The sequence below is a fragment of the Camelus ferus genome, chromosome 20 (genome assembly GCF_009834535.1).
Source record: "Camelus ferus isolate YT-003-E chromosome 20, BCGSAC_Cfer_1.0, whole genome shotgun sequence".
NCBI lineage: Eukaryota > Metazoa > Chordata > Mammalia > Artiodactyla > Camelidae > Camelus > Camelus ferus.
Window position 1 is genome coordinate 21621517 of NC_045715.1, and position 25961 is coordinate 21647477.

The window sequence follows — 25961 nt, forward strand, 5'->3', positions numbered from 1 at the left end:
GGGAGAAAGTCTGCTGGGGCCAGAGTAACATTTGTGCTAAAGCCATCTCTCTCAGTGGCTGCTTGTTCGCTGCCTTTCCTCTGTGTTCACATCCATTGGATAAAATGTTCTTCTTGAGAGAAGAATTTAGAAATCTTGTGGTCAGCTTTATCACTGCAGAACACGGCTGTTGAGATGAAGACTGTTTTCTTGGAAAAGGGAAACAAAAGGTCTTCTTTGTGAAAGTCAGTCTTCCCTGATGTTCCCTGAGAAGCTACAGTTGTTTGAGAGCTTCAGGAGGTCATTTCTTAGAAACACTGTGAACCACCTTAGCTGCAATCTTTTCAACCTTTTTGTTTGTTTGTTGTTTGACTCTAGCTATTTTCAGGACCTCGCTCTGTGTCATACTGCTCTCTGCTCTGGGAAAGATGGTGTGTTCCTTGGACTTCTCTTTGCGGAGAGACTTCTTCTTTATCCTGCTTCTCCAGGTGTCCATGTGGGGCTCAGGTGAGAATATTTTATATTTCTGATATGTGGATTCTCTTGTTCTCTGAACAGAAGGATTAAACCACTCCATCATGTCTCATATCTACCTAAGTTAATTCCAAATATTTTATTTTGATATAATAATGTATTTGCCCATACACGATGGCAAATACATCATTATATGGTCATTTTAGAAAGAAGGACCAGGTAGAATTACTTTAATGATGACTTCTAGTTCATTCAGATCTCAGCTTCTGGAGGAATGCATTTTCTGATGCGCAAGACCTGATTAAAAACTCTAGCTTCATGATTTCCCAGAACTCTCCCCTCCTCCTTCACTGAATTCACCCCCATGGCAATTTAAAAATCATTTGTTTAATACTTGATCATTCTGTTGGTTGTAAGATCTGCAAGGGTAGAAATCCGCCTTGTCTTGTTCACTGCCATCTTCAGCCTGAATTTGTGCTGCAAATTACTGCTGCGTGAGTGGGAGAGAGAATGTCCATGGGGCTCTACTGGGCCAGTACTGACGCTGTTCTCAAATCCAGGCAGGTTATTCTGATATTCTTTTCATTTGTGGCTCTATTCCACAGATTCATTTTCGGTGATTGGCCCCTCGGAGCCCATTGTGGCCATGCTGGGTGCCGACACGGTGCTGCCCTGTCGCGTGTTCCCAGCCATGAGCCTGGAGAACATGGAGCTCCGCTGGTTCCGCTCCCAGTTCTCAGAAGCTGTGTATGTGTATCAGGACGGGATGGAGCAGACAGGAGAACAGCTGGTAGATTTCAGAGGGAGAGCAGAGCTGGTGAAAGACTACATCACTGAGGGAAGAGTGGCTGTGAGAATCCACAGCCTCCGCGTCTCAGACGATGGAATGTACAAATGTTTTTTTAAAAAGGGAAGTGATTTTGAAGAAGCCGTTTTGGAGCTAAAAGTGATAGGTGAGTAATTATCTGAAAATGTAGATTACTCTAAGTGAAATGTAACTGTGCTGTGTTTGATTTTGAGGGGAGGATGGTGAACAGAACAAAGACAAAAAGACAGGTTTGCTTGGAGCTGGTCAACATCCTAAACACTGGATTTAACCCCAAATCCTCTTAATCTGTTTATACATGTATTGTTCTGTACTTTAAAATTAAACTATTTCCAGAAATATCTACCATAAAAATAGGTCACTTATTTCCCTCTATGTCTCCTCTCACACATTTTGAAGGAGGGCACCATGATTACCAAAATGTACCATTAATCTCAGAGGCCAGAATCCCATTTGGCTACTGTGTTGCACAGAGGCTTAACCGGGACTGTCAGTGGTCAAGTACTGAATGCACTGTTTGGAGAAAGTGACCATGAGGGTTTGACAGAATAGACTGATATTGCAGAAAAAGGAACAACAACAAAAAAAAGCATCATCCAAGGATTGAGGCTGGAAAATAATTAACATTCAGGAACTTAGTGAAGCAGAAATAGAGAAAACCATTAACAGGGTGGCTTTCGGGGAAATAAAAAGGCCCTGCAGATAGGGGCAACTGTGAAAGGCTGGAATGCACTGAGGACTGGTCCACAGAACATTGAATTGATCACTATGAGTGTTACCATCATTGGTGCTGTTTTGTTTTTAATTGTAATAAAATTATAACTCATTGCATCAAACTCAAACATTTCAGAAAGGTAAGAATATAAATGATTATCTTTTTTTCCCTTCAATATTCCTTTTCTCTTCCTAGGTAACTCTTAATGCCAGACTTCTGTGCCATTTCAGTTATCTCTATTTTTATATAATAAATTTTATATATAGTTATATTTATATATAATTAAATTTATAAATAATTGTTTATAAAATAATAAAATATATTATGTAATTATAATATATAATATATTTATATAGCAGATCTTAATCTCTGTTCATAAATTAATTTTCAAAAATATTTATGTTTACTTATTTAAAAACAAAATTAATTCCGTCTTTAAGCCCTCAGCCAATCAGGCTCATGTGAAGTTATATCTTAGTTCTTATTGGAGCTTCCTGTCCCTTGTTCCCTTGAATAATAGTTGTGCAAAGATCCCTGGAGTCTAATGCAGCCCATCACATTCAGGACTCAGTAAACCCCCTCCAGCATTGGTCCCCTACTTGTTAGCACGAGGATGGTCATCATCCCAGCCTCTGTTACATCTTTCCTCACTGACTCCAGAAAGATTGCTACAAATATTATTAAAGACCTTTGATGCAGCTCTTCAAGAGGCACCTAAATATCTCTGTCTCTTCCTTATGTTTTGAGAAATCTCCCCATCACTCTATCAAAATTTATTTCTATTCCCCTTAAGGACACTAGCTCATTGACATTATTTTTCTCACCTGTATTATATAATTGCTGTAACTAACTTACGCATTCAGCAATATAGGAAGAACGAGTTTCTTTATGCTGTTCCTGCTTTTAGCCAAGTAAATATCCCTGAAGCTGATATAATATAATTGGGGTCAGGAGAGAGAAAGACTTAGAGGACAATTCAAGTAACAGTTATTGAAGCACAGTTAAAAACACTATTAAAATGTCAAATAATTTTTGTTTCATATACATATACTGACTCCCTCGTGGACTCACTTCACCTTGTTACCTCCATCTTTTAGATAATCTTTACTCAGTGGAAGAAAGAAAATTTGGAAAAATTACAAAAGGAAATTGTTTAAGGAAGAGACCAGAAGAAGTCTCAATTTCAGCACAGAAAGATAGTCTTCCTTGAGACTCTAAGAAATGGAATAAGCATATGATATAGATATAGAATAGATATACTGATTTTCTTTCTGGAAGAATTCAACATTGGCAAATTTTACTCTGCTCCTTTCCTATTACCCTTCTATGGCCAATTGCAGATATGCATGCACAGAGGAGATAAGACAGGCGTTGGTTATAAGTGTCAGTATCAGATTCATTGCTCTTAAATTTTTGAACCTCAGATACACACTTATCTCATGGAAAAAGAAAAGAAACCCCCTCCATCCATTGAGAACTATGGTGCTTTGTTCATCTCCCCCAACTGGTGTATCTGTGAAACATTAGGGGCTTCTGGACAAAAAAAAATGTCCAAGTCTCAGATAAATGACTTTCCTCTCCAGGTCTGGGTTCCAATCCTCATATTTTCATGGTGGGTCCAGAAGATGGAGGAATACGGCTGAAGTGCACAGGCAAAGGATGGTTTCCCCAGCCTGAAGTTCAGTGGAAAGATGCAAAGGAGGAGAGGATCCCATCTCTCTCTGAAGACCAGACGCAAGACGATGATGGGTTGTTTCAGACTGAGGCGTCTCTCATTGTGAGAGACAGCTCAAAGACAGAAGTGTCCTGTTCCATGAAGAACCCCTTCTTTGGACAAGAGCAAGTGGAAACCATTTTTATCCCAGGTCAGTGTGCTCATTTGGGGGGCAATTCAAGTAACAGTTATTGAAGCACAGTTAAAAACATTATTAAAATGTAAGTAAGAGGGGAATAAGGGTGGGTGAATACTGGGGACCTGGGATGGGATACGCTTGCTTGGTGTATGTTTTTGATCAGGTTTTGGGCACCCTGTGTCAGAGCCCTTCTTCCCTAGGACCTCTCCTTGGAAGGCAGCATTCGCTGTGACTTTCGTGATACTTGGGATTTCCATTGGTGCTATTGTGTATTTGGCTCTGAAAGAAAAACAGGAAAAGAAAAATGTATCAGAAGTTGAGAAGGAAAAGGAGAAAGAAAGAAAAGCCAAAGGTAAAACTGTGAATCAGACTTGGTGGGGATCTGTGAATTTATGGGTTTGTTAACAGGATGGCATCTTTTGGGAACACAGAAAGATATATACGGTTGAGTTAGAGCCCCAAGACCTCCATGAGAAAAAAATATTATTACAGAGTTCATTGGAAAGAAAAAACTCACGGTATAAACATAGGGTTTTTCTTTAATAGTCATAATAAATTTCAATTAAGGTAATTTTTTGTTCTAGGTACATGGAAGTAGCATTCAGGATCTGGATTTAGGAACACAGTCTAGAAAATAAACCTTGGGTTTATTTTTTTTAACCTTAGGTTTATTTTCTGTTAAATCCATTTTATTATTTTCTTTCTTTTTTAGAATCACTTGAGAAGGAGCTTGGTAAGTTTTCCATTTTCTTTGCTCTAATAGAGGAAATAGAGTCCTTACTCTATGCCGTATGTCTGGCATCTCACAGGCTGTTATTCCTTTTCAGCCAGAAGGAAGACATTATATCAGCAAGGTGAGTTATATTGATGTGATGGTTGGGTCGACCATCTCACCTGCCCCTCTGTTCTAGTCACTTCCTATTTACCTTGCTGGTGAGGAAGGGATCCCTACCCTAAATAGTACAAAATGGTCAAACGTATGACACACAACACTGAACAGATGAGATTGATAGCAGTTTTTAAATTACATATACTCACATCCTAGGGAGAAGGACACCATGAGCCATGCAGGACCACGTGGGGGTTGCACTTGAGAGCACAATGAGCTAGCAAGGGCTGTGGGAGGCAGGCTCCGTAGTTACAAGAGGATGAGATGCCTCTGTTTTCTGCGGAAGCATGAAATTGGCTTGTTTGAATAATTTTGCAGGCTGACGGTGAGGTGAAGCTCATTAGGTTAAAGACCAGGTGGGGTTAGGTTGCCTTGGCCAACAGAGAAATTAGCTGATAGGGGAGTTTTCCGTGCTGGGTGGAGGGCATATCGGGTGAGAGCAGGCAAATTAGGCACTTGGAGTCCTGTGAAGCTCAAAGGTGTCAAGGCAGCACATAAAATTTTAAGCTTTCCAATACTTTCACAATTCAAGCCTACCCCTGCCTTTAAAAACAAAACAAACAAAAAAAAAAAAACAAACAAAAAAACAACAACAAAAAATTAGAAAAAGAGAACCTCACATTTGATCACAAATGTGGAATGTGGAAAACGTGAGAAATGAAGCGGGAGATGTACAAGAGGACAAGCACATCAGAACCGTCACTGAGTGACGGACACGGCAGCGCAGCACCATCGTAACCCTTCCGCTTCCGCGTGGTCACAGCGTTGCCGCGCTCTGAAGTGAAGGTCCAATGAATGGGACAATCTACTTCCTTTGTTTTTTAGGGTTTTTTTTTTTTTTTTTTTTTTTTTCAGATTGGAGAAAAGCAGAGTTATATGCTGGTGAGTAACTGGTGTTGTCTTGGGCTTCAAGTGCTTCAGGATTTCATGAGGCATTTTCAGGGCAATTTTCAGAAAAGTGCCAACTTTTGGAGATTTTACTTTGAATCTGGGAGTTCAAAAAAAATACAAGGGATAAGGGGATAAGCATCTCACTCGTTCAAAAGACATGTTCTTGGCATATTTTCCCTTTTTTGTTTTTTCTTTTTAGACTGGAGAAAGGAACTGTTCAAAGCAGGTGAGTGACCTTACTATTTTGTCTCACATAATCTTTTCTATACAAATGAGAAAACACTCTATAATACCTAGCTGTTTATTCACTTCATGGCTTTTGCTTCAGTCTCATGTAGAAATGTGAACAGATTTCTTACTGTTCTGACATCATTCATTCATTCATTCAGCATAAAATTATACAACTATTTATTCGGTGCCGAATGAATATAGCAGATCTTGTCTGACTTCGTGGGAAAGTGCATGTACAAACGGTGATGAATATTATGGAAGGATAAGAGAATGCCATGAGAAAAAAAATGGTGGATTCAAAGAATTCCCCCAAGGAATTGATTTTAATCTGAGACTTAAGTGATATTTAAGTGAGACTTGAGATTTATTCATGCAGATAACATTGACAGAGTAGCTGAGGCAGAAGGAAGTCTACTACATAACCAGTCTGAGACAGAGAAGGGCTTGTTGCATCTCATCGCAAGTGGAAAATAGCCCCTGATCATCTTAGAGTCTTTCCAGAATTATGAGTCAACTGTTTCTACTGTATGCTACTTAACTCTGAATATCCCTGCGTCCACAAACATTTCCTAATTAATGTAATCCTCCAAAAGTTAAAATATATTCTAATTCCTCACATACAAATTCTTATGAGAAAAATTTTAATTATTGAAGATGTGAGGTTTGCTACTATAGTTAGCACTGGTGCCACTCGCACTGCTGGTGTTAGTGTCACTACAACCATCGGAAGCTACCATTTACCAAGTGCTCATCACGGGCAGGGTAAAGCATTATGTTCTCTGCACACTGTCTCATTTGCTTCTCACTGTGCTGTGCTGAGGTGTCATCATCATATGCATCTTCATGAGGTTACAGTGAGGTTGAGCAAGGCAAAGGAATTCCAAGATCACAGCTCCTAAAGACAGCGTGGTTATCACAATTCAGATCTTTCTGACCACAGAGTTGGGATTTCGACTATTAGAAATATAATAAGAGTGTGTGAGACTAGATGACTTATTTATTACATAAGCCCACAGAAAAATGACACCAAAGAAGCTCAAATGAAAGTAGATATGCTGTGATTGGCAATATGACACGGCTTAGTTATTAAGAGCGGGCAGTAAAGCAGTCAACGTTTGCATGAGGTTGGAGAAACCCCAACTTGAAATATCTGATCCTGAGGGTTTTCAGATGAGACATCCTTCTTGGCTAAATGGTCTCAGTCTGTCTGGAACACATGGTTATCTAAGGTCCAATCCAACCCTGACCTTCTTTGACCTACACAACATGTGTCTCCTATGAACTGACATAGAATAGAACATAAACTGTTTTACCTTATCTTCCATTTCTCTCCCTCTTGTTTTTCTTCATTTTCCTTTCCTAGTAATTTGAATCTTTCCTAAAGTCACCCCATCTCCATGGTGGAATGATACTCATTTTTCCCCCCAAACCTGCAGTGGATGTTACTCTGGATCCAGACACAGCTCATCACAAGCTCAAGTTATCTGAGAGCAGAAAACAAGTTTATTTAAAAGAGAATGATCCTCAGAATGGTGACGCCTCAACACACCAAGAGCAAGAAGAGTCTGAAACCATCTCCAGTGTTTTGGGCCAGGATGACCTTACCCCAGGGAGACATTGCTGGGAGGTAGAAGTGAGTATGAAGACAGAAGTTGGATCTGGAACTAGATGTGCTCTGGGTGTTTGTGCAGTTATAGCAAAAAGAGAGGGCTGGTTTGCAGAAAGTCCAGAGAAGAATTTCTGGGTGGTAACATACAAGGAAGGAGAAGTCATTTCCCAGAAAGGGTCTCTGTCACTGAGACAGTGGCCCCGCAGGATTGGAGTTTTCCTGGACTGGGATGCTGGGAACGTGTCCTTTTACAACATGATCGATGGGTCCCACATCCATTCTTTTACTGGAATCTCCTTCTGCGGAGAACTTCGTCCTTATTTTAGTCTTCAGGGTGATGGCACATCTTTGACTATCTGCTCAGCTTCAGATAACAATGAAAATTGTCCTGATTTTTCTGCAAAGGCCTCTGTAACTCATTTGAGTAGTTGTGATCTAAGTGTCCCCGAAGAAGCTAACTCTCTATTATGTCCATAAGAAGTGAAGTGTCGGCACATCTGCTGCCCCCGCCTGAACTTCTTATGGGTGTTTCTCCAAGAGCAGGTCAGCCTCACTGGGTATGAACTCAGCCCCTTGCAAAGAGACAGGGAGACGGGGAGAGAAATGGGAACAGCTGGAAAACGTCTGGGGGAATTTCCTCTAGTGCTACCTTTGGGGAAGCCCTCTTTGTGGACAGCAACGATTTGTCATAAGAAAACTCCAGCTAAACGCATGGGCCTTTCTTCAGGTCTGGCACTTACTGTGTTTTGAAGTAAATATGTTTAAAGCTACATTTAAAAAGAAAATCTCTCTTCCTACTATTTTTGTTATTAAATATGGAGGAGGGTGTGGTGCATGAAGGGAAGGGTCCCAGTTGAGTAAATTCTTAATACACAGGCTACGGTTGGAGATACACAGAAATCTGCTCAAGTCTTTTAAAAGTTAATGACTCAGCTTGTCTTTCCTTAGACTTTGGTGTCCATCAACTTCTAAACTTGGACTTTGCCAAGGGGTGGGGAGGACTAATAAATAACTATAAATCATTTGAGCAGGAGACCAAGCCTTCTGGGAAGGAAGAGCACCCCCCCCCTCATTTTTTTAAACAAGTTCTCACTGATCAGCAAGTCCAGAATTGTGAGTATGTGAATGTAAAAGGAATGGGCATTGCAATGTATGTTTTCGGAGAAAAAAGTCATTTCTTTCTGACCATGTTCTTCCCGCTGTTGAGGGTTTCCTTTGCCTTTAATGCATCTAAGCCTCTGCAACTATTTATTACAAAGCTTGCGTCTTCCAGAAAGTAATATATGAGCGTCTCCTGTCAAATAAATCCTGTCTTTCTGACAATAAAAGAGATCAACTTAGACCCACTTAGATTTTTCTGTACAACCAGCTGATCCTTAAATGGCAAGTCCCTTTAACAATTTCTTTTGGAAGATATATCTCTTTGGCAAAATTTCCCTAAAACACGGCCACTAGAGGGCAAAGCCAGTATTTGAACCCAAGAAGAATAAATCCAGATCCCAGAATATTAACTTTACTGAATTAAGGCAACGTTTTAAATGGCAAGAAATAGTAAAAGCGGGAGAGAGGCAAGTAAACGGTGGGAAAATATTAGTAGGTATAATCAAATGGACATGTGGGGGTAACAGCAAAATGGGTACAAATGGTATTGGAAGTATGGCATGGAACAGGAAGGGCAGTGGGTTCAGTTTTGGATATTTGACTTTTGTTTATACTCAAGACATTCAGCATGAGGTTACCAAATGAGTTTTTAGTATGTCTCCTGCAAGAATTAAAAATTCCTAGTTTATTCTATAGCAGAATTCTTCTACCTGTCACTTCACTCACTTTAGTGGTTTTTTGTCCTTCTAACTTAGACATTGGGGAGCAAAGGCTGGAGGTGTTCAGTGAAAGACTATGTGACAGTTGATGCTCTATTGGAATCAGGGTTATAGAAATGTTTTCAGGGACAACACCATCCAACATAACCTCATCTCTAGCTGCGGGTAAGTCAACAAGCAGTGAAGGGTCTCCAAGTAGCCCGTGGTTTCCAGCAATGTAATAATCTTAAATTCACCACCTGACTCCATCAATTGATTCCTATTGCTAGACTACTCTGGCCATCCCATTTTGAGTAGAGTTCAAGAAGATTTGGTAAGACATTCAAAAAACAAAGAGACTTCACTAGAAGAAAGAAATATCTTAGGGCAGGAATTATGTCTTATTAAGCATTTTACTCTAGGACCTAGCCCAGTGAATTCTACAGATAAGGTATTTAATAAATATTCTATTTATGAATCTATTCACACATTCCACAGATGTTTGTTGACCAATGAATAAATGCCATTTTTCTAGGTTGTGAGGATACACAGAAAAGAATAATATCACTGCCTTAATGGAACTTATAGTCTACTGACAAGTGAGGACAAAGTCCTGCAGGGGGGTTGACAGAATTACTCTCTCTGGTTTCTTCCTGTCCTTTCCTTGAAACTGAGATCCATCCAATCTGCACATCTGTTGTGAGAGTTGCCACGCTTTGCATGACTACAGCCAGCCCTCTGTGCATCAGCGGTGAGAAGGAACGGGGTCCTTGATGGGCCGATCCAGTTACTCATCCGTTAGTCACAGTGATTGTTTCCATGTTTGGGGCGTCTTATCCAAGCACCAACCAGTCTCTTTCCCTGTGGGTTTTCTACCTGGAATTGGAACTGAGAAAGTAAATCAACCCCCAATTGGGGAAGCTAACAGAAAATATGTTTCTTAATACATAGTGAAAGATTTTGACTGATGAAAAACACATTTCATGACACTCTCCTAGGGAAAATGTATGTATTTATCTATTGGGCCTATACAAGCCCATAGGACTAACAAGAAAAGAATTAGGTTGAATGGGCAGGCCAATTCAAAAAAAAGAAAAGAAAAGAAAGAAAAGGAAAAGAAAGGACAGTTAACCTCAGACATTATTAAATAAAATATTTTTAATTATATTAAATCATAACAAAGTAACATCAAAAATATTTTAAGGCTGCTATATTTATTAACAAATTTGTCTTAAAAAATATAAGGGGTACATAAAGGTGTGTCAAAAATGTTTGTACCAAAAACATGTAAATCATTTATGAAATCCCAGAAAATGTACAATACACAAAGTGAACCTTGATGTAACTCTGGACTTTAGTTGAAAATAGTGTATCGGTATCAGTTCATGAGTTGTAACAAATGTACTACACTGATCAAGCTGTTAATAGCAGAGGAAACAGAGGGGTGAGAGGAGAGGGATATGGGAGTGCTCCGGATTTTCCACTCAGTTTTGTTGTAAACCTAAAACATCTCTTGAAGTACTGGTACATGCTACAACATGGATGAACTTTGAAAACATTTTGCTAAGTAAAAAAATACAGACACAAAAAAAATCCACATATTTTACAACTGCATTTGCATTTATGTGAAATACCCCATATAGGTAAATTCACAGAGACAGAAAGTAGATTGGGGGCTGGAGGCAGGGGGAAATGGGTACGACTGCTTGACGGTTATAGAGTTTCCTTTTGGAGTAATCAAAATATTCTGGAACTGGATACTGATGAGGGTTGCACATATTGTGAGGGTAAAAATACGAGTGAATTGTACACTTTAAAATAGCTTAAACAATCAATTTTATGTGATGTGTATTTTACCACAATTGAAAAAATGTAAAACTAAATAAAATAAATGTGTAAACATTTGTGAAAGAATAATGCATAGTTTCAAACATAAAGTTATGAGCTTTAAAATGGAGAAAAAAATTATGAACCAGAAGAGAAAACTCTGGAATGCTGCAGAAAAAAAATCTTCGAAGGACAGCAGGAACCGTGGTGTCTGCCTCCCTAGACGGCAGTAGCGTGTCATTTGCTGGTATTCCTCATTCTCACTTCAGATGATTTTCAGACTTTCTCCAAATCTTTATTTCTTCACATTCTTTCTTCTTCTACCTGTAGCTTCTCTTTCCTAATTCATTATGACTTTAAAATATTTTTATTTCCATTGCATTTTATTACTTGTGTTGCATTTATTGCTTATGTTTATTTTACAATTACTAATTTTAAATTGTGTTTTTTTCACTCTAAAAAATAAGTTTGACGTTTTCATATACATGACACATAACTAATTTTTCTCTTGGACTAGAATTTCTGAAAAGTTTCCTCACTCCGTGTTCTCAATTAACTTTCTGAAAAAGTCTGGTGCAGGGATTCCACACTTCATGGGATTTTCAAGATTACATCTTGGTAATCAGGTTTTTCTCCTTATATTCAGTTGTATTTTCTCTTCCTTGTTTTTAACTATATTTTTGTTTTCTCAGCCCTCCTTGCATAATTAATTGTCACTTTCCTAAAGAAACCAATCAAATACTTGGTCATGCCTTGCACTTCCTCATCTAGGCTAAATTGCATTTCCCACTGGGTTTTCTAAGGGTCCTTTGTCATCCGAAATCAGATTGTGATCAGTGGGCAGGATATCAGAGAGCTTGGATACAATAGGTCACTGAAAGAATCAGTCTTCTGGTCAGATTTGAGGCCAGAGTGTGGTTAAAGCCTCCTGATTGGGTACTTGGGTGATGGTGTGAGTTCCCTTCAAGTGGCTGGTGAAAGGAGAGAAAGGCTGGGATTCAGAATATAATGCCGGTTTCCAGAATCCTAGGTTATTATTTTCCTTGGAGGAGTTGCAGAGGCTCCCTTGGGTGCAGGAAAGATGTCAAGAGAACATACATTAGGGAACCAAAGAATGAAGTGAGGGATGCAGAATTTCAGAGAAGGAAACTGAGGGGAAGGGTATACACAGGGCACTTGCTGTTCATGTTATAAAAGGAGAAGCATCCAGAGGGTGTAGTCAAGGGAGATTCTAATCTGTCCTGGGGACATGTGCAGGGAGAGGAGGAGGAGAGGAGAGGTGATGGCCCAGTACTCATTTCCATAATAACCCATTGCTCAAACCCATTCTCAGATGGCATAGAGATGACTCCATGACATTGTCCTTGGCAACACTCAGGACCAGTGCTTCCCTGTCCCTAAACTCCACCTCTCAGACCCATCTGCCTGACATGAGCCCCTCCTGGCCCAGAGCATTGAGGAGGTTGTGAAATCTCTACAGATCTCTGGCTGCTTGATTGACCTTGGGCCACATGCTCGTTTTCCTCAGAAAGGATTGCTTCTGGTGAGCTGTATTTGGGTCCAATGTCTCATTCGCTGCAGAGAAAGAAAATTCATTCTGATAAGAATCAGTATGGGAGCATCTTAAAATACTAATTTCATGATATTAACATCCAAATGGGCAAACAAAAGTTATAGTAACTTAAGAAATTCAAAGTGGGAGAAATTTCTAGGGCACACCAAACAACCTATCAATCCCTGGGAAGTCTTTCCTGGGCATGGTAGAAATAACCAATAAGCATCATATTTGTAATGATTTTAGTGAAATGTTCATGCCAATAGCATCCCAGTTAAGTCTCAGCTCTCAGCCTTGAAAGCAAGGCTGGCTATGCCACATTTTTTCTTCTTCTACCTTAACTGGATCACTTGGGAATGTGGACAGGGGCGGGAGGGTGAAATGATTGTCTTTTAATCCTTTTGCTTCTATTATAACTGTAAACTCTGATCTCATTCAGCACTGATCCTCAATTACACGTGTGTAAGCCATGGACTCTCGTGTTTTATTGATCACTGAATATCCACTGAATGCCTCTGTGTGTGCCTGCTGAAAAGAGAGGCCAGGGAAAGTGTACAGTAAGGTTCCCACCACAAAGCATGCTTCACACTGTTTCTATTTGCCTGACTTACCTCGTCTACAGCAGCACCTCCAGATCAAGCCTATAGCTCCAACAAGAAGCACTCCCCAAATAATTGGTGTCATCCATGGAAAAGTCATCCTGAACTCTAAAACGGAAACCCCAGAATCACATTAAATCATGAAATTGGGAAAATTTCAAGATCTTCCTTTTCATCTGAGCAGCTCCTGGGCTGAGGAGGAGGGTTAGAATTGGTCCTGTCAAGAAGGAATTTGGTCTGCTCCTCCTTGCTCTGCAGACGCTGAGGAGAGACCAGAGGTTTATGCTGATTTTACTGTTTGCTCCTCTCAGAAACCACCCCCTCACATACACACACACACACACACACACACACACACACTTCCCTTCTCTTTTCCAATTATATCATCACCATCACTGGAACAACAAGGGTGACAAAAAGATAAAATCACCAAGTCCAAGGCCGTGAAGATAATGTTGAGGAAGATTAGTTTCTAATCCAGAAGAAAACCCATCATGAGGGGGAAAAAGTGATACCATTTTCACAACAGAAGAAAAGAATTTGTAGATACAGTGACAATAGAGTCAAATCTTGGAATTTGGTATGTAACAATGTAACAATGTAACCTTAGAGCTTTAGTTGGGGATTTCTAGAAGAGACTCAAAAGAGTAGAATCTCTAGGTGTCCAGAAGACCAGCTTTGCAAGAGCCATCAAGAGGTTTCATCAGAAAGAAAAAAGGAAAAATAGAAAAGCGACATGATGAGTAAGTCTGGGTCAGTGTGCGTATTTATCTCCCAAAGCTGAGAGGAACGCATGGAGTCACTAACCTGAAAGAGAGAAAGCTGTCACTTTCTCCTCACCAAGAAGGGGGTTGCTGATGGAGCAGGTCACGTTCACAGTGGAGCTGTTTGTGACCAGTAGAAACGCCTCCACGCGGAATAGCCCATGGCTGCCTTGAGTCAGGTCCTGGGAAAACGATGGTATTGCCTTTCCTTCCACGTCCCTCCACTGTACATGGGGCTGTGGGAACCACCCTTCTGAAGTGCACAGTAGCTTTATTTCTCCATCCTTCCAACCCTCCACGGAGATCAGAGGGGAAGAACCAAGACCTGAGGAATAGAAACCAAGGAAGGCAACTTAGAGTCTCTGAAAGTGGTTATATAGTCAGTGACTTCACCGAGAGGGAAGAGGGGGAATCAGAAGTTTGGGGAAGAGACCAAAGTTTATTGGGAAATTACACTCCACTTAGGGATGATGCTAGCAGGAGTCTTTACTTGTTTCCTCTTGTTTACATATTTTTATTTTTATTTTATGTATTCCTAAAATCATCCTAGGACAGGTTAAGGGATCCAATACATTTCAAATCCATTTTTTTTTCTTCTATACCTGAAACAGAATAACTTTGACCAGGGCATGAGTCATATGGCCAAGAAAGAAAATGAAAGTGAATAAGAGAATACTCTCAAAGATCAAAATCCTATAAATATATGTGTCCAATGGCAAAAATGATAGTGTTCATTTAACTTTTCAACATGCACTCCCATAGATAATTTTTAAATATATATATTAATTTGGATACACCATAAGTGGAAGAAACAAGTAGATTATCCCTGATTTTGGCTATGAACACAATGGAATTTGCTAACATTGGAAAACCAATTTTCACTCATAAATAGAAGCAGTGGGACATCATGACGTGGGGAGTAACTTTGCCTTTCCTCTTCCATCCCTGCCAATACTGTCAATATTTATGATTTTTGCTTCTACAGTGGATCTGGTTTAGTCTTCATCATCATAATTTCTAATAACTATACATTTCCCAGAATTTTAACAACACACTGAAATAATGAGTCCTGTGTAGTTATGGAGTAAAATTTCCAGACTTCACTAGATGTACAGCCACTTTATGGAGATCTAGAGACGATACAAATTCTACACACACAGAATTAAATCTGGTCCACTTGTGTTTCTGGACTTGATGACATCTCTTGCACATTGGAGCGTTTAATATAAATTTGATGCGTGAATGGGCATTAAGAAAATTTTAGTGCTAGAGAAAATTTCCATGAACTAGGAAGTTAAAGCAGTAGAAACAGATGTTGAATTCAAAACATCTATCTAGAGTCCTTACCTACGATCTTCAGATCCAGATTGGCTTCCTGGTAGACACCATCTTTTTCAAAAAGGCACTGGTACTGTCCGTCATCTGAAATTGTGGCATTGTTTATCTGCAGGGTCAGCCTCCCCTCATTGATGGTATCGCTCACCAATACAGTCCTGCCTCTGTACTCGGCCATCTGCTCTCCAGCCACATGGTCCCCATCCATGTAGACATAAACAGCAGGATAGCGGTGGGATCGGACCCACCTCACCTCCATGCTCTGTGCATTAGTCTTAGGGGACAGGGAACAGGTTAATTGTATGTCTTCTCCCACTCTGACCAGAATGGGCTGGGAAGGTCCAATCACCTTTAAGGAAGCTGAAAATACACAATGAAAGATTCAAAATGGAGCAAAGAGTGTCATCAGCAAGAACATTTCGGGTTGTTTAGAACCCAGGGGCATCCCGGGGGGGCTGATAATCTCATCATCATATCATTTAATCCTGTCTCAACCATCTTATTCAATAAGTGGGCTATCTCATTCCTCAAATACAGTAAACCATGTCATGTCATATCATATGATATCATGACTCTTACTTAGAACCTGACACTACATTAGGGATTAAGTTCAATATGTGTATTTTAAAGTGACAAAGTAGAGACCAATGACTTACTAAAATCACCAATAAGTGATTAAGAGCACATACTCTTAAGTCAGCTAGACAGAGATTAGAAGGCAAATATCACAATTTCTTCATGGTTTTCAGCAAACCACATATGTCTCTAAGATTGTTTCCCACCTGTAAAATGAGGACAAATCTATTCATCTTTAAAATTATTGTAAGAAAAGAAAATAACTCCTGAAAAGCACTTGGCATAGTGCCGAGCATATAATTAACCTTTCAAAAAATTAGTCATAATTTTTAAAATCAGTAACATTATTTGACAGGGTGGGAAGTAGAAATTCAGCCTCAGGACTTCTACAGAAAGCTCAGCTTGCCTCTGAGCACTTAGGCACAAGCCCTAACAACCAGAGGCGGCTGCGACTCCCCTGGTTCTCTCCATTAACAGCACACCCTTGAAGCTCCTCAGGGCCCAGCCCTCCTCCCGACCAGGAGCCAAGGGAAGCTCCAACTTTTCATCTTGTTTAACTGTGGTCCCAGAAGCTGTGCACAGCTTAGAAACAACATTAGGACATCAGGCTGTATTTTGTGTGCTGGGTCTCCAACGGACACGGCGATTTGGTTCAGATAACTCCAAGAAATGACTCTTCACTGAAAATCTTCCTAAGGGACAGAGACGTGGCTCGACCTGCCCCAGTCACAGGCTTGGCTCTCTGAGCTGTAACTAACCAGTCAAGGTTTCCGTCCTGTCACAAGCAGATGCCACCCCGGGCAGGAGGGCGTCCGACTTGGAAGGTCAGGCTCACAGGTGTGCAGCTCTCCTCCGACTGTGGCGTTACCTTTGACCGTCCCAAGTCCTTCCCCTTTATCTTTATGGCCCAAAGGGGTCAGAAGTGTCACAACAGACTCTGGCAGAGATTGGGGTGTGTTTGCCACCCTAATTTTCCTCTAAAACTCCTACATGGGCTGAAAAGTGGGCTTAAACTCACCTAATGCACAACAAGCATACATACACACACACCTACACACATTTTCCTGTAACAGGTGTTTTGAGCGAGAGCAGGGTATTGGAAGGAGAAAGTGAACGGGCAGGGAGCAGACTGGCCGTAATGGGCTGGGAGAAGAGGACACCAAAAGGAAGAAAAGGAGGAAGATGATAAAGCAATAAAGACAAACCAAAAGCGGCTCAAAAATCAGTTGGTTATTGTTTAAACCGCTTATCTGAGGTCCAATAAAATAATGCCTGCATCCAACTATTAAGTAAGAAAAAAAAAAAAAACCAGAAAATTATCACCTCACAGGCTGCATCTAGGAAAGTAACAGCCCCTCCTGACAGTAATGAGGCTGGGCGCACGGGGGCGAGCAGCAGGTGCAGAAACTGCAGCAGGCCGGAGGCGGCAGGAGCGGGTGAGGACCACTGGTTCTCACGATGCCTCTGCACTTACACCAGAAACTCACACTAGGGCTCCCAGAGCTTGGCCGGCCGCTCTGTGCCACCCTCTACACACACCAGAAGCAGCTCCCTTTCCTCCCGCCCGGTAGGACAGAGCTGGCGTCTGCAGCCATCTTGGGCATCTCTCCGAGGCTCACTGGGGTCCCCACAGACACTGAAAGCGGTAGGTTATGGAGGGCAAAGGTGCCTGCGGGAGGCTGCGCTTGCTTTGTGGGTCCCTCCAGTACTAACTGAACGTGAGACTGGGCAGGTCCTGCCTTGGTTTCTCATCTGGATCACGAGCAGTCGCCGTGGCTGCACATGCTTTGTCCAGGGAGCACCACCTCCCTCCGGGGAGGGCAGAGGCTCATCTAGACTCGTGCTTGCAACCGCATCTACGTACCGAGCTCCGTCTGCAGTTTCTCTGGAAAAATAATGAGAATAACATATTAAACATTTTGGTCTAAGGGAAAGGACAGAAAATGTTTCAAAAAATAATAAAATCAAGTCCTCCATTTTATTGATATGCTTGATTCATAAGAAAGAAACTAAATGCAGAAAAATAGTATTTTTTTTCCCATCCATCTCCTAGTGGTCCAGCTGCTTTTCCTTTTCTCTGTACAACAAAAATGCTCTTGGGTCAACCACCTACACACATTTCTACCGCCCTCTGATTCTGTTTGTTTCTGCCTATATTGAACATACTAGTATTTAACTATTTTATTAAAATAATATTATGTTTATAAATGCATAAAATATATGGACATAGACAATTATCACCCATAATTACACACTGAGAGATAAAACATATAAATATATGTATATGTTTTATAATTTATATATATATACATAGTTGGCTCCTTTTGACATTAACATACAATATTTATTTTAACTTTTTTCCCTGTATCCATTTATATGAATAACTGTGTACTTGCATCCTTATATCTAAATATAATAGAGTATGTCCCAAAACTCTTAACACAGTTCGAAGTTTATTTAAAGCCAATAAACTTTACATGATTGGAAATCTCTATTTATAGATAGATAGATGAATAGACAGATATAATCTTTATCATTGAGGAGTCTGTCATGATGATTTTTTTCAACCATTAAATTTATTTGAAAATACCATTTTTCCTCAATGCTATAATGTATAGTAACATAATACACTTAATGCTCCACTGTTGTATTGGGTTTCTGGCAGTAGTTTGTGTTGCTGTTTATAAATGAGGCTGTAATTACGATGCTACTATGTAAACAGCTGTCTCCATCTCTGATTATCTTCAGATGATAGGTTCCAAGAAGTAACTGACACAAATTCAGCATAGGAAAACATTCTGGTTGAAAGAATATAGTTATATTTTCTTTACAGTGTAACACATACTTGTGAGTAAAGTAAATTAATAAAAAAGAAAAAGAAGGACTTGAAAATTAATCAGGATATATAGTGTATATATTTCTAGCCATAAATAGTTTTATAGTTTTTAATGTATATTACTAAATGTTAGATTTTTTTCTTGATTAAAAAATACTGGGTGCTATGGAGCTGTCCCTGTGACCTTTCCTGCTAATCTGAGCACCTTGGTCCTAGAGGCAGAGCACTGACCTGGGATGGAGATATGTGACCCCTTCTTCTCAGTGAGCATGGGGTTGTGGATGAAGCAGGACACGACCTCTGGAAGGGGATTCCTGACCACGAGAGTGCTTTCCACATAGAACAAGCCGTCCTCATCTTGGACGTGATGCTCAGAGACAGTCAGCAACTTTTCTCCCGTGATGTCTTGCCAAGAAACCTGAGGTTCTGGGAACCAGCCTTTTGCAGTGCACGCAAGCTGGACTCCATTCTCCACAGATCCCTCCATGTGAATGTAAGGGGTGGACCCCAGACCTGAGAAAAGACACAGCCCTGAGGCCCAGAGCCCACGGAGGCACAAATAGAGGCTGAGAGTCCAGTGACGGTGCTCAGAGGGAGCGCCAGGAGTTCAGCGTTTTGGGGAGCAAACAGTGGCCCAAAGTCTTCTTCCCATACAAACTGGAGTTTGTACACACTTTATATGAACCCCAGTCTGGTTCTTTATATTTTAGTATATGAGCAGTACTTGTATGCAGATCCAGACAGGAAAATAAGGGGAAAGGACATAATGACATTTTGTTTCCATCTCTAGTACTGCAAACAAAGGTTTATTCATGAACTCCCTCATGCCACAAACTCTGCCTTTTTCATCTTATTGTAGCAGGCACTTTGTCTCACCTGTTGGATGGTAGCTTGACTCTAATTTAAATAGAATATTTAATATAAGGGGAGAAATCACCTCCAGGGAAAATGTTCTTCCCCTTCCTTTTGTTGGTGGTTGTGACCTTGAGATGCAAACAGATAACCTGGGGTGTGTAAAGTGGCAAGCTTCATGAGGAGTTCCTCAGCCTAAATATTCCATTCCATGGGAGAATGGTTTTGAAACAGCCCAGTTTTATACAATCAGAAAATTCTTTCTGTATTCAACACAACTCTCAAACCCAAACAAAGGTGATTATATTTTCCATAGATGGTGATTCTGTCTCTATCACTTGCCGGAGGACAGAGACCCACTTTCTCAGCTAGGGCCTTAGAAAATGCATGTTTGGTTTTCGGATATTCCTGGTGAAACGCCTTGGTATGTGCCCTCCACCTTGCACATCTCAGAAGTACGAGGATTCTTTCCTCCACTTTGAATCACCTGGAACATATTAGCAGTAATAATCATAGTCACAGGTTGTACTAAAAAAGGTGTCAGGGAACAGCCTCATGGGGGAGCAAAGAAGGAGGCAGCATCGGCCGGAGACGTTAGCACCTCCAGAGAGCCATTTCTCCAATGAGGGAAAGAGATTCACCTGATTTTGTCTTTAGCACATGATGGAGTTACTCCTGCCAGGGAACCATGTGATAGTCCATTTTTCAGATATTTTGTTTTCCCACAGAGAAATCCTTTCTCCACTCTCCTTCTTCCAACTCCTCCCTACTTTGCCAACACAACAGCATCATACAGAACCTTGCCCTTCACAGTGGGCACGTCCAAGAGCATCCCCGATCCCCCAGTTCACTGAACAGGAGTATATGATAATCCCCACAAAACACAGTGTTCTTAACCTCTTCAGTCTCATCAGGAGCCTTCTAACGGGACGTGTTACACAAAGAAACAAAGTGTTCACTTCTCAGTCCCTGTATTTTCAGGCTGAGTAGAGAACACAGATGTAACTCAGCAACTGACCTGCCCTTGCACGCCAGCCCACGTGGCGTGGGTTCTTGCCTCCGCAAAACTGTTAAAGGCTACATGTCATCAATTGTAAATAGTCCTCAAGAATAGTCAAAACGTGTAACTTAAATCTGGGGAAATTGTGTATGAGTGAGCTCACTTTAAAGACTTCAGAAGCACTTGCCTTCAAGTGAATCGGGAATGGAGAACTGGACAGTAGCAATTACCTTGATGGCGCAAAGGGAATTCTTCCGTTGGCAATAAGCTCACCACAAATTAATATACCTCTCTTTCCAAGACCTTATGTCTTTCCCCCGATATTCACCTGCTACTCTGAGCCACAAGCTTGTTTCACCACAGTAGTTTCCCTCTTGGAAGCGGCACCAGTACTGCCCATCGTCGGATGGTTGGATGCTGTGAATCTTCAGAGCCACGGTTCCCTCAGCAATGTTGTCCTGTATCCACTCTGCCCGGTCTCTGTATCCCTCCATCTGCGTCTCCGTCACCTCAGCTCCGTCCCGGTACGCAAACACAGGTGTGCTGGGCTCTGAGCGGTGCCACCGCACTTCCATGTGCGCCGCGGTTCTCCTGGGAAGGAGCTGACAGGTCAGGACGGCATCTTCTCCGACCATGGCCAGGATAGGACGGGCGGAACCAATCACTCTGAAGTCATCTACAAAAGAGTGACAACGAAAACCAGGAAAAGCCGACTGGAGGATTAATATGTTTGCTTTGGGAGGTCCAGCCTCTCTCAAAATGGAGGCACCTGGAGGAGGGAAAGCTTTATTTTCAATGTTCTAGAGAAATCCAGCATTATGATGTGCGATGGGAAGTGGGGCAAATCCACTATTCTCAATGAGATTTTGAGATTTGGAATCTCAATTTCTTAATCTTTAAGATACTAAAACCTCCATCTTCGGGTTGTTTTTATTCTCAAATAAGTTAATGTATAAATTGATTTTTCAGTTTGTAACTTTATCAGTTAGTGGCTTACTTTTTATTTTATAGTGATTTATTTTATAGTCAGTAATTTCACTTCAGTGACTGAATTATAATCAGTCACTTTTCCTAAAATTTAGGTAATAGGTTTATCCAATAGACTGTTCAGCTTTTTGGGCCTGCTCTTGTCCTAGGTAAAGCTTTTTTGTTTGTTTGTTTATTTGGTTGGTTTTTTGTTTGTTTGTTTTTTGGTCTGGAGCAGGCAAGACTCCAGTGACTGGGGCTATGTAAAATGTTGTTTTTGTAAGGACATTTTGTAGTGAATTAAGGGCTATGATTTGTGTAGAGAGTTGAAGCCTCCCAATCAAATTTTAAGTCATGTTTGACCTCTTCGTTATCTGCAAACTGAAGAGACGTTGAACAATTCTGTCTGTTACTACGCTTAATCATTTCATCTGTTGTGTATATGATTTTTTTTCCTCATCATAAAATGCTCCAGGGCCATTGGCACTTTCTCTGTGCAGATCCAATCTTCCTAAGAAGGAACAGCATCTTGCTTAGTTGCTGCTCGATACCAAATAGACGGTGCTCAGAGGTGACTGTGGAACTTGGGTGGTGATCTGCTTGCGTTCTGCATGGATGCAATCTAAAGATAAAGCCAGAACTGGAGTCCTACCATCTGGTTGGCTTTTTTTTTTTTTTTTAACAGGTTAGGAAAGAGCATCGCACAGAGGTTTCTGGCAGCCTCACCACATCATGTAGTTTCTGGCAGCCTCAGTCTTGAGCCTGTGCCTCCTAGGGTCCTGTCCAGAGTCTCCCCACTTTGCCACCCTGTGTGTTCCTTGGGCTCCAATGTTACCCACTGACATCGAATCTTCACAATCCTGTTTCAAGGTGCAATATTTTGACCAACAAACTTTAGCTACTGAGATTTCCAAGCCTAATTCTTGGAGGTCTCCTTCTAGTTTCTTATTTCCAAGTATTTTTATGCTGTTTAATTTATGGTTAAAAGCAGCCACTCTTTTCACCCCCAAAGTGCTGTTCTGAATAGAAGCACAAGAATGGATGACTTAACGTGTTCCAGGTTCTGACTGCAGTGTTTTCCACGTACAGCCTCATTTAATCTTAAAGCCTGTGCCAGCCTATGAGACATAGGTAAGCTGTTATTCTTATCATATAGATGAGAAAACCAAGGCAGAAGGTATTCAGGTAAGTTCCAAAGATAACACAGCTGAGAGTGGAGGAGCCCTTTTTGGAACACAGGTGCTCCGGCTCCTGGATCTCCACTCTTAATGTTGTACTGGCCTTTTGAATTTCGATCTCTGCACCCAGACTGGACCTCTGAGACACTCGAGTACAGTCAAGGGAAGAAGAGCGTCCTACCTGACTGCCTCATGCTGAGCAATACAAAGAGGAAGGAGGCAGCTACGCCAGACAGACTGTATCCTGGAAAATCCACCATCCTCTCTGGAGCAAACACAAGAGAAAACATGACTGCACTTAAATGAGGCTGTGATACAGCAAGCATTTCTGTGGTTCCCGATGGCTGTGCAGACACGAGGGATGACATCAGTGCCTTCTACAGTCAGATGATGCAATGGGCTTGGCTCCCTTTCTCTGCATTTATCCATCATTTCCACACTCTTACTTACTGTGTTGTACTTTAAGCTCTTCGGGGGCCCTGAAGGAAGACTTCTGACAAATGAAAATGTCTTCTGGGCTAAAAGGACAAAAACACTACCATAGACCACCTGCTGTCAGCGTGCTGAAAATCTTTGGCTTTTTTTTTTTTTTTGTAAATAAATAACCGGACTTAGATTGTAAGCTTTAAATCAAAACATTTTAATTATAAGTTTCTGACATCTCCATTTTACCATTTAATGTAACCACCATTGATATTAAAAATGGTAAACTTTGATACTGTCAAGCGATATGATCTAATATGCATGTGTATCATCGAATTCTCAAAAACCCACGTTCCATTTACCCTTCTTTATAAAGTGCAAGTATTAAGATGCAGTGATAAGTGGTAGTTGGTGTTCAGTCAGTAGGTAAATAACCATTCCAAATTTCAAGGTCTATGCATGCACTGTTAAAATTCATGCCAAAGAAAATTACAAATTTCTAGATGTCCTGAGTCACTAGAGGAATTTTTTCAGTTAAAAAAAAAAAAACTTCAAAAGTTAAATTCTCAGATTGCCAAGTAACCATAAAGGAAAATAAATCAGTTTGTGAAGTTTGAAGCTCATTTATCCATATAAACTTAATAGACAAACGTTTTTAGGAGAGAAAGGAAAGTAAAGTGAGAGTTCTTGGAGATGAGGTGACTTTGTGTTTACCCCTGTGACCTTGAGCATCTTACTTTATTTTCGTGAACCCCTCCTTTCTCTCGTCTCTGAAGGAGACAATCACTCCTAACATTTCTGCAGCTGCACTGTCGCCAGACAAGGAAGCAAGGCTCAGGGGCACAAGCCTAACATCAGACGTGACAAACGAATAACGTGATCCTGGTTTTCTGAGGTCTGGTCTAGAGCCCCTTCCTCGCCCAGCCTGCTTCACAGCAACTTTGTGAGGATCTGGTAAACTCTGGCAGCACTTTGCAAAGTGTAAAGTGGGGTGTGAGTGCAAAATACAGGAGGGAGGCGTTAGGACAAGTGGCTGGGTTTCCCTGCCGGGTGCCTGCGCATCCACATATACACCACGTGTCTCTATGCCCCAGTTCCTCATCTTAGCCACCTTCCCCAGCCTCCCCTGACCATCCTCCACCAGCCACTCTCCAGTCCACTCACGCGTCTCCCTCTTTCCTTGGCGACGAAACCAGGGGCTGCAGGGTCGTCTTCTCACTGGGTCTCAGGTGTAACCTTCATCCACAGGGCAGATGTCCAAAGACAGGTCAGAGCCTGAAGTGCTGACTGGAGGGAGAATTGAGCACAGCCAGAGCGGGTGGAGGGGCCCCTGTTTCCCCCGGGGCTTTGGGTGAAGGAGGGTTTAAGCCGCCTCCCCTAAACTGAAGGAAGAGCCAAATCCCTGGAGATGAGCTTCCGATCAGACCTGCACGTTCGCCTCCTACAGCTGTAATCCTCTGAAAACTGAAACTCAGATGGTGAGTGACCTTTGGCTGGGCTGAGTTATGAGCTCCTTAGACCTGCAGACAAAACGGTGACACTGACCCTCCCCCTCTTCCCGGGGAAGCCAGGCCCCGGCTGTGCCATCTCGTCAGGTCCTCGCTGCGCACTGCACGCTGGGGTCTGTCTGGACTGTCCCCTCTGCCTCCCTACACATCAAGGACTCCTGTCTAATCCCAAGTTTCCCCCAGAACACAGTGCTCCTGGGGCTTGGAGTGGGAAGCAAGCCCGAATATCAAATACCCCTTCCCCTCTTTTCATGGTGAGAAAACAGAGTCCCAGAGAAAGGAATTACCTTCTCCAGGCTCAGAGCGCCAGGCCAGGGGTCCATCTGAGCCAGTTTATTGCTCTTACAACTTTGGTCCTTTATCTCCCTTTGCTGGCAGATAAAGAGCTTAATTATTTTCAGACATTAAACGGAAGAAATCGAATAAGCTTCTTAACATGATGTTTGGGCACAAAAATTATGATAGAGACACTGTTGTGTTTGTGTTTTGGTTTAGGTTAGATTTTCCTTTAAATTCCCCATAAGTCAGTTTTTCTTGAATCAGAGTCCCAGTACCCGGGGGGTCCACAGACACAGGCATACCTCCCTTTGTTATGCTTCCCAGATCATTGTGTTTTGGGGGGGTTGTGTTTGTTTTGTTTGGGTTGGTTTTTTTGTTTGTTTGTTTGGTTGGTTGGTTTTTTACAAATTTAAGTTTTGAGGCAACCCTGAATCAATCAGGTCTATCAGCACCATTTTTCCAACAGCGTTTGCTCTCTTCATGTCTCTATGTCACATTTTCATAATTCTCTCAACATTTCTGACTTTTTCACTTTTATTCTGTTTGTTATGCTGATCTGTGATCAGTGATCTTTGATGTCATCCTACAACTCACTGAGGGCTGAGGCGATGATGAGCATTTTTTAGCAATAAAGTATTTTTTAATTAAGATATGTACATTTTTTAGACGTAATGCTATTGCACACTTAGTAGACCACAGTGTGGTGTAAACATAACCTTTATATGCACTGGGAAGCCAAAAAATGTATGTGACTCACTTTATTGTGATATTCGCTTTATCATAGTGGTCTGGAACCAAACCCGCAGTATCTCCGAGGTATGCCTGTATATACTCAGAAATTCAAGAGTTCGCTAGAACAATTTAAATTTAATTCTAGACGTTCATTTCAATGTAAAATACAAGCACATACAACATTATGATGTGAGAGCGTTTAAGTTGATTTTTTTTTTCCTGATGTTTCTTCCCCTCCCCTGGTACGACAGCCAATAGGTACTTG

The 25961-nt window shown here is 41.3% G+C and overlaps 2 protein-coding genes across 2 annotated transcripts; one reads left to right on the forward strand and one right to left on the reverse strand.

The window, feature by feature from the left end:
• Window positions 1-285: 285 nt before the first annotated feature.
• LOC102506990 (butyrophilin subfamily 3 member A2) lies at window positions 286-11025 on the forward strand. The gene is made up of 9 exons (XM_006180551.3): window positions 286-486; window positions 1059-1406; window positions 3578-3859; window positions 4032-4199; window positions 4560-4580; window positions 4675-4701; window positions 5592-5618; window positions 5827-5853; window positions 7295-11025. The coding sequence occupies exons 1-9, from the start codon at window positions 408-410 to the stop codon at window positions 7942-7944; spliced, it is 1629 nt and encodes a 542-aa protein (XP_006180613.1). The 5' UTR covers window positions 286-407; the 3' UTR covers window positions 7945-11025.
• Window positions 11026-11029: 4 nt separating this feature from the next.
• BTNL2 (butyrophilin like 2) lies at window positions 11030-24314 on the reverse strand. The gene is given in 9 exon segments (XM_032462770.1): window positions 11030-11392; window positions 12130-12176; window positions 13247-13355; window positions 14055-14336; window positions 15359-15706; window positions 17787-17807; window positions 18990-19271; window positions 20939-21286; window positions 22936-24314. Coding segments are annotated over 9 exon segments (1686 nt in total). The 5' UTR covers window positions 23123-24314; the 3' UTR covers window positions 11030-11330.
• Window positions 24315-25961: the final 1647 nt, after the last annotated feature.

Excerpts from the sequence above, each read along its gene's own strand:
- LOC102506990 (XM_006180551.3), top strand. The coding sequence starts at position 408 with ATGGTGTGTTCCTTGGACTTCTCTTTGCGGAGAGACTTCTTCTTTATC. Across the intron at positions 4,581-4,674 it reads ATCACTTGAGAAGGAGCTTG|CCAGAAGGAAGACATTATAT; the intron begins GTAAGTTTTCCA and ends ATTCCTTTTCAG. Across the intron at positions 4,702-5,591 it reads GAAGACATTATATCAGCAAG|ATTGGAGAAAAGCAGAGTTA; the intron begins GTGAGTTATATT and ends TTTTTTTTTCAG.